Source organism: Patiria miniata, unplaced genomic scaffold (assembly GCF_015706575.1).
Source record: "Patiria miniata isolate m_02_andy unplaced genomic scaffold, ASM1570657v1 HiC_scaffold_22, whole genome shotgun sequence".
Classification (NCBI taxonomy): Eukaryota; Metazoa; Echinodermata; class Asteroidea; order Valvatida; family Asterinidae; genus Patiria; species Patiria miniata.
In genome coordinates, this window is record NW_024037061.1 from 11854815 (window position 1) to 11864077 (window position 9263).

At 38.2% G+C, this 9263-nt stretch overlaps 1 protein-coding gene across 1 annotated transcript; it reads left to right on the top strand.

Moving 5' to 3' along the window:
* Positions 1-3080: 3080 nt before the first annotated feature.
* Positions 3081-5387, top strand: LOC119730769 (DNA oxidative demethylase ALKBH2-like). Its single transcript, XM_038203796.1, is given in 4 exon segments — positions 3081-3632; positions 4239-4381; positions 4481-4584; positions 4587-5387. Coding segments are annotated over 4 exon segments (846 nt in total). The 5' UTR covers positions 3081-3206; the 3' UTR covers positions 4760-5387.
* The last annotated feature ends 3876 nt before the right edge of the window (positions 5388-9263 follow it).

Below are 9263 nucleotides of genomic sequence, written 5' to 3' on the forward strand. Positions count from 1 at the left end.
AGTCTGTTACATGTACTGTTATTCTGAAACTAGTATTTATTCAAGAGGAAGACTTTTCTAAATAGTGCATTGTTTTTAATTTGATTTATTTGGTTATAGTTACATGTATTCAAAATGTTCTGTATTTAATTTTAAAGAAGCCCCTGAAAACTACCATATCCTGCACAAGTTGAGGTGTTTGAAATTTTACTCCAAATAAATTGTGTTTTACTCATCTCATGCATGTTTATAGAGGATACACATATAACACATACAAAGTTTCATAGAACTCGTAGTTAAAATTTAAATGTAGTTTTTTCCATTATTCAAAAACGTGTGTGTTAAAAACCTGCATAATGAACAACATTCCTTCCAGCGCAGACAACTTTTTAAAACAATATTCAAGACAAAATATGAAACAATTCATCAGTTTTCTGTGTACTAAATGAAGATTTGAGCTGCTCTGCTTTGGTTGAGACAACTTCTCACTTCCACAAGATGTTACAGGTTCACAATTTACGCATATGTAGCCTTATTGTTGGTTAAAGGTAATATGTACAACACTTGCAAACATCAAAAAAGAAAACTACCAAATTATTATGAAATACCTTACTTGACTGTAAGTGAATAATAGTCTCGAGCATCCTGTGAAATCGTGGCACCTGGTGTGCTGTCATTTTCAAGGAAAGCGGAATTTTGTATCAATTTCCAATGATGGGTAGCCAATCATCTTTGGAAAAAAAAACCTGACTTTTTTCAAATACTGCCCCTAAACTTAGTTAGTCCACATTTTGTTTGCAATCAGTTACACATCCATGAACAGGTGCAAGCCAACTAGTCTGGTTCCCTGACCTGGCATACAACGTCAGGGAACCAGATTACAAGAATTGTTATTGTGGATTGCCAGAATTAACTATGACGCGAGGGTCAACCTAACTACGTGCTTACCAAAAAGATGCTGAGTTAAGCGCGACGCACGAGTGTGAAGAAGTAGCTAGGCCAGTCAAACTATAGGGAAGGTGGCACAGCCAAGACACAGCAAAAAAAAAATTTAGAATCATGAGACCGGTGCCTGTCCTCAGACACTTCTATAGCGCTATGAGTTTTTAATTCCACCTTTACAGCAACTTTAAGAACTGACAGATTTTTGGGGGGTTAATTTTTAAGTTTCATATTTACTGCAAGTGCCAAGCATTTACGTATTTGATAACTTCTGTGAAAGCCATCACCATTATTAATATTAAAGAAAACACTGAGCTGTCTTTCTGCATGTACAATTATTTTTTGTCTTTTAAAAGAAATAATCCAGATTAAATTCTTACCTTCTGTGTAAATGTTAGAATTTTTTTCTCAGAGTAGACTGTCTTTGTATTTTATAAGATTCTCACAAAAGAATGTACGTGATTGGAAGACAACTTGTCAATCTTCAATGTTGAGGTGCAAAGCACACAAAATAAAGTAAGCACAAAAATATTTCACTCAGCAAAAACACCTTATTGATCAGTAATCTTGACTATGTATGACTGATACTTAGACTCGTTTAGCAAATTTTGTGCTAAACAAAAATATCAACTCTGGTAATATATGTGTTACCTAACCTATTATTTGAAAGTATTAAGTGAAGTTTACAGAAGTTTAGAAAAACATTGGCACTCTTTACTTTTCAAAGTAAATGTATCATAAAGCGGGTGACACGTCATTCGGTAAATTTTCACAAATTTACATAATTGCATGTTATTATTTGAGGTAATTAATGCCGGTAACGTATGGTTTGGTCACAAGCTGGAATTTTTGTCAACCGTTGTAAGTGTATGAATTCAACTTATTAAGAAATATTTGGTCTTCCACAGTTCCAGGAACTATGTACATGCATATCTGTGGGGGAAATGTGTACTGAAGAAATGTTTGGTTATTGAAGCTGATATTATATTGAAATGGTGGAGTTTTATCATAGAAATTATTGACTTAATCAGCAAAATGTATCAAAATGTGTAAAAAATTTGTTCGGATTTTTTTTTTCTAAGAGGCAGAGTATCATTATGTTAACATTGATTTATAATTATACTATTTTAAATGTGACATTAAGAACTTGTAGTTTTTAGTTTCAATAAATCAAAGTGGAAATACATGTACAAGGCTGACAAAGTGTCTAGTTTTTTTTTAAAATTTTACCACATGAAATTATAATGTGGTTTGCATGAGCTTCCGTAATTTTGTGCATTGGGGGTTATCGAAACCTCGGTATTGGTTTCGGATTTGCCTCTGAATTCTAAATTACTGAGAGGTAAAGTAAACTAAAATACTCGAACCTTTGGCTTCATATGAACCGATTAAATGTTTTTGAAGCATTTTAGGTACCAAAACTCAGATGGAGTCCCTGAAGTTGGGGGGGGGGGGCCTTACATTTCCTTAAGCCGAAACGAGAACAAAGCCTGCAGCCTGTCTGGCCATGGTTTCGAAAAGGCCCGTATATGTTTCTTTTGTGATATCGTCTTGTCTGGTTTCTGCCTCGTCGAGCGTGATGTGCATGCATGTGTGTACGTGCGCCATTGCTACTACAAGCGTGAAATTGCGAATGCTGTGGTGACCGTTTTAGCCGATTTTCGGCTAACTGACACATTTTTTTTGTTAAAAAACGAGTTTGACAAAATTAGACAGAATGGATTTTTTTGGCAGATTTCTGGCAGAATTCTGCAAAGATGGTTATTTGACAGAAAAACAGCAAATTTAAAAGGAACGTAGATTTGTTTAAAAAAAGAAAGCTTCAATCTTTTTAAACAAACCCTTGCAAAATAGGACAGGTTGCCTTGTCTATGTGCTGCAGAGGTTAATAACTGGGAATCGGATTTTGTCGTGACGCAACCTCGTTTTGACTGAAATTTGCACAATTTCATAACACCTTTATATATGACTATACATTGTTTATAATTTAATTTGAATCTTAATTAAGGCAACATTACAACATCTGCATGTGATTTTAAGTGTTTATAATGTATTTCGGGTAATTCATGGGAATTTGGCAGATTTTTGATAAATCTGACAGATTTGTAAACCGCATTTAGCAGAATTTGGCCACGAGCTTACGGTCACCCTTGCGAATGCGGAAGTCACATGCGCATGTTTATGTTATGCAAGTGGATCACGAAACAGTGGTTGTCGCGTCCCATATGGCATATCTGAACTTGCATTAAAAAAACCAGATAGACTTTTCAGCCCCCAGGTGCAGAATGCTTAAGTATTTCAAGCCCGCTACGAGGACTAGAAGTACCTCAAAGGTTGTTTTTAATAGGATCAGGAGTCCTGTCAAAATAAAACCAACTCACCGTACGCGTTGTAAGCGCGAACTTTCATTAGACAGATTCGAAACTTCCAGTTCCAACAACGAGGTCGAGGACAAAAGTAACCAACACAAAAATTGTCACCAACCTTCAAAGAAACTCAAAACAGAAAGAATTCTGCAAGAGAAGCCGTTGCTTGGTCTCCCGTGCCGCAAACTCTCGGCCGAGAATCTGGACTGCGATTATGTGCAGCTGTACGGCAGACGTGAGGCCCTCGAGCTTTTCGATGAATGCGAGCGGGAGTTGAAGTATTTCACCGGGGAGCTGACCCGGGTGCAGGTGTACGGGAAGTGGCACAGCATACGCCGAAAACAGGTATTTCATCTGTCATGTCTGTTGTTATGAAAACTGTTTGTCTCTATATTTTTACACAAAAAAAGTAAATTACATAATCTCCAATCAAAAAGTAATTACATTGTAATTTGTATAAATGTGTGTACTGTAAGTGTTTTAATTGTTTTATTTCCCCAACACAAAAGTGAGACACCCCTTTCTTTTACCCCTTTCTTTTTTGTTCTTAACCCCTTAAGGATGGGGTGTAATGGGGACATTCCTCCACACATAGAGCAAGTGGCCCGCATGACTGCACAGCCTTTGTGTGGTATAGCTGGACTGCACAAAAGCAGCAGCTGTGGAACTACCCACTAGCCCTGTGTCACGGCATACCACAGCTGGCAACTGCATTCCAATGAGGATTAGCGGCCGCGGCCATGACCGCTTCCCGTGCGCATGGGGTTAAACAGCTTTATCATACTACCTCCGTGATCATACCAAAATGAATTTTGCAACTTAACCTTTCTTTGAAAATTCTAAAGATTGCAGTTGCCAAAATGTCCAACAATCTATCATAGAGAATGTGACTTTCGTCCCTATTTTCTTGCTAAAAGTTTTTTTTTCCCCAACCTTTTGAATTTCTTATAGGTTGCGCATGGCGATAGTGGTCTGACCTACAAGTACTCTGGAGTGACGGTGCCAGCCAAGCCCTGGACACCACTCCTTCAAACAATCAGAGGCAGGCTTGAAGAGGTCACAGGGCAACGGTTCAACTTCATTCTTATTAACAGGTGAGGGCAATTTTTTAGAATGGATTCAAAAGAAAATTCAACAAATCTGATGTGTTCACGTTCACACTGATATTGTATCTTTCTTCCTTTTGTCTTCAGATACAAAGATGGTTCAGATTACATGGGAGAGCATCGCGACGACGAGAAGGAATTAATCCGAACCAGTCCCATAGCATCCCTGTCTCTGGGCCAGCCGAGGGATTTCGGCGTGGAAAGAACGCCAAGAGAAACCTGCCACCAATCAGAATTGAGCTGGGGAACGGGAGTCTCTTGATGATGAACTATCCGACGAATGTTTACTGGTACCACTCGCTACCAGTCAGAAAAAAAGTGGTTGGAGTTCGGATAAATATGACGTTCCGATGCCTGAAAACTTAAAGATGATTAGGGATTTTAAGTGTTCTTTAAGCTCAGTGGGTACTGTACTATTTGAGGATACAGAGAAAACCAACAGATGTGCAGTTTTTTGGGCGGTTTAAAAAAAATGGGGGGGGGGGGTTCGTAAATTTGGGTTATTTTTTTTTTCATGTTTTGAATTGCTCCCTCTTAGGCAGCACTCAGGATATGGCTCACATTCATCCAGTTTTTAAAAAGCACCTTTTCTTCAGAACTATACCATTTCAGGTTGAATTATTTCACATGGTTTTTGGTACCAGTCCTTTCTTTACTTTGAGCAAGGATTTTCTCATAAAATTCTTATTTTTGTTTCGTGGGTAATTACCAATGTTCCTTTAATTAAAGAACATGTTTTTGTATTTTGGCTTTCAACTTTCATTTAAGCACTACATCTCACATATCGTGTGGAATATTTAAACATCCAATGCTTCCTAATGTTGAAAACTGACAACATTTGTTATGTCTGAACAAATTTAAGCCATAACAAAACAGCAAAGTTTCTATTATGTACATGTATACTTTGCAACAATTTGCTTTATTTATTACCAGGAAATGACAATGTTTTAATTCTCAAGATGTTTGACAAAGATACCACAATATCAGACAATTATTGTGCTTCAAATGATCAATTGAAAATGTCATTGATTCTCAAATGCTTTCAATACACGTGCATGATGTGATATCACAACTTGTACCACATAAGTGGAATGCAGTGATCAATGCCTCATTAAACAGTAGAATGGACCATGTCTCAAGACATACTTAAGAACTAACCCGATGAAGTTTTAGCTCTGTGAATGCTGTATATTTTGGGAAAGCACAATATTCTGGATCTCCATTTCAGTTCAAAAGTTGCAATGTTATGTTTTGAATTACGCCCTCTTGTGGCACAATCCCAAAATCAGCATTCGGGACATGATTCTCATTCAGCTGATTGTAGCTATGTGACGTCGCATACTGATCTGACAAATAATAGCAGCCGTGCACGGGCGTGTGTGTTGTTAACCTTTGCACCCATTCATGGATTTGCCCAAATAAACTAACTACAAGCAGAAATGTCCAAAAATGTTTCAGTTGACACATCTTTGGAAATGACCTTTTATTGTTTTCTTCAAAATGACAACATGCCAGAAAGAATAATTTCACAGGGAGCTTACTATCTTTAAACCAAGGAAGCTTTTTAACAACAATTTGGTCGGTTTGTTTTTTGAAAGCTGCAAATGGTCCTCTCTACTTTTAAAGCTACAGTCCATCATTTGCAGCTATCAAAAAAGTAACTGACTTAAATATTGTTGAAAAACATACTTGGTTGAAAGATAGTAAGGGGACTAAACTCCCTGTGGAATTATTCTTTCTGGCATGGTGTCATTTTGAAGAAATCAACAAAAGACGCACCGTTGGAAATTTCCGTTAGAAGTTCGTATTTTTTTATTCGGCGAAGCCCTTAAAGCGTTGACACGACGCACATGCGCGCGCGGTTGCTTTAGATCGTCGGTTCAGTGCGCGACATCATGTAGGTAGCTGCAACGAGCTCAGTGAGAACGTGTCTCGGACGCTGAATTCAGGCCCAATTCAAAACATGATTCAGCAAGTTTTGATTTGAAATCGAGATCCTAGAATGTTGTTTTTCTCGAAATATACAGCTGAAGCTGAGCTGAAAGTTCATCAGGTTAGTTGTTCAGCACCCTTCTTTAGATTTTAAGCACGTTTGCTGCTTCAAATGAACAAAATGCACAAATTACAAATGATGGACTGTACCTTTAAAATCATTGTGAGGTCACACTTTTGTTTATATGTGGGCTTTCTTATGGGAGAGTCAAGATGATTTTTGCAGAATAAAACAATTTAAACAACTCCATTGACAAAAGATTTTATGAATTTTGATTCATAATTTACAACAATTTCAGAAAGTTTGTCATGAGCTCTGCGACAAATTTTTCCTCAACGGAGTGATCGGCTCAACATAGAAAAATAATAGAACCAGGCCAATGACAGACGCCCATACCAACAACCTATTTTGCATTCAATGCAAATTTCTAATAATTGCTTGAATGAGTGAACCTTCTATACTAAATAAAACAAGTTCTAGCTATTTACACATCAATTTTTACATAGGAACTTTCCTCTCATTGACAAAGATTTACAATCAGTAATTGTTATGTAATGCCCACAACAAAAGTTAGCTTCACTGGGCCTCCAAGCAGCGGAGTGGTTCGCTCACTGTTCCTGCTTAAAAGCTGGTCAACAAAAACAACTGTACACTAAGGCCAAAAAAAGAAAGACTCCGGTTTCTGGTATGCGCGCGCGTCGCCATAGCCATGCGCGTTAGCAAAATTAATAAGGTTTTTTTTTCAATGTAAGATGATGTCTCAAAACCGCCAAACTCACTGGTTTGACTGGAATCCTGCTGTTGCACAATTTTAATGTGTTTTTAGATGGGGTTACGATCAAGTATAAGCTTTATGTGGCCTCTCTGGGCTCCCATATATTTTGCACTAAATTTAGTCGGGCACCATTTGCAGTCATCAGCCGACTTTCGAAGAAGAAAAAAAGTAAAAAAAGCCGCATCGCCGCACCACTTTTTGGGCAAGCTCCATACCAGAAATTGAAGACTTTTTGGGGGGCCTAATTAAAAGTTTTTACTTTCTTCCAGTGTTGTATTAGAGTCCCTGCAAGGCTATCACAAGTCCTTCAATCTGAAGTCAAGTCACTAGCTATTCAAATGAACTGTTACAAAAGCATTCCTTCGTCATTGTTCATCCAGTTACTTGGGACGGGCTTTGTGAAAGGACTTGTGAAAGGACTTGTGATGGACTCGAATACAACACTGCTTTCTTCCCAGGATCCTGGGAAGAAAGCAACTGACTTGCTTTTTAAAAACTCTTACTATTTTAGTATTGAAAGAAATGCTGGCAATTCTTTACACGGAATTAATGAAGTTACCAAACTGAAAATGACATCCAAATGACAACTAGGTCCAATCTCATGCTGCTAAGCATACACATTTCTGCTTACATAATCTCAGTCAACTTCATGAGAAAGAAATCTGTACGTACAGCAATGAGCATGCTAACTTAAATAGGCAGAATGTGCTTGTTATAGGAATGCAGTAATTAAATGTCCATGTGCGTCACGAGCATTATATGTGCAATGTAAAGTAATGCTTATGGTTAGCACAAATTTTCTGTTAATCATTAGCGCAGCATTTCTGCTAGCCATAGCCTTGGTCAAGATGTTGGGTGGTAGAGTCCGATGCGCTGACATAGTACACAGCAGCTGTGCGCCATGCACTCACACGTTCATACTGTTTAAAGCTAGAGTCCATCATTTGCAGCCATCCGAAAAGTAACTGGCGTAATTATTGTTGAAAAACAAACTTGGTTGAAAGATAGTAAGGGAACTAAACTCCCTGTGAAATTATTCTTTCTGGGAAGCTGTCATTTTGAAGTAATCAACGAAAGAAGGCATTTCCAACGGTGATTCTTAAGAAGCACCGTAGGAAAATTTAAATTAGTAGTTCATTTTGTTATTCAGCGCAGCGCGCACAAGTATTGGAACGACGCACACGCGCGCGCGGTTGTTATAATTCGTCGGATCAGTGCGCGATGTCGCGTATAGCTGAAATTCAAAACAATTCAAAACATGATTCAGTAACTTTTGATTTGAAATTGAGATCTTAGAATGCTGTTTTTCTCGGAATGTACAACTGAAGCTTAGCTGAAACTTCATCAGGTTAGTTGCTCAGTATCCTTCATTAGATTTTGAACTCTTTTGTTGCTTCAAACGAACAAAATGCACAAATTACAAATGATGGACTGTAGCTTTAAAACATGAACAGCGACCTCGCACGGCTAGGCTACACTATGCAAATCAGGTGGGGCTGAATGAACACCTTGGAACAACCATAGCAATTTTCGTTATTTTGTTGCTATATTTGGTCTGTGGACTCCAACCTTTTTGAGAATGTAGCCAACTATCCAGCTCTCTGTCCATGTAAAATACCAGCCTCCACGACCAAGTACTAAATAAAAATCTCATCTTTTTTCACATCCAGGGTCGTCACTGGAAATCCAGCGACAAAATATAGGAAAACATAAGCCAAAGCCCACGGATGTTCCAAGGTGTTCATTCAGCCCCACCTGATTTGCATATTGTAGCCTAGCCACGTGAGGTCGCTGTTCGCCGTTTGCAAAGTACATGCGAGTGCATTGTTCACGCCAACCAACGATCATCGGACTCTATCGTCGAATGCCTTGACCAAAGCTTGCTAGCCATTACCTTTTGAGGATGGAATTAACTGCCCACAGCTGCCTTTCTCTATGGCATGTTCAGTTCTTTTTGTGTCTGTTGTGTAGTGAGGCCCACAGAATGGGCATAAAACTTCAATGCACACAAAACGGACATGAACATATGTTACGCGATCAAGCTAAATGAGTGGTTTGTCAACACTGGTCAAATTTTTTTTTTATTGCAGATTTGAAAAGAG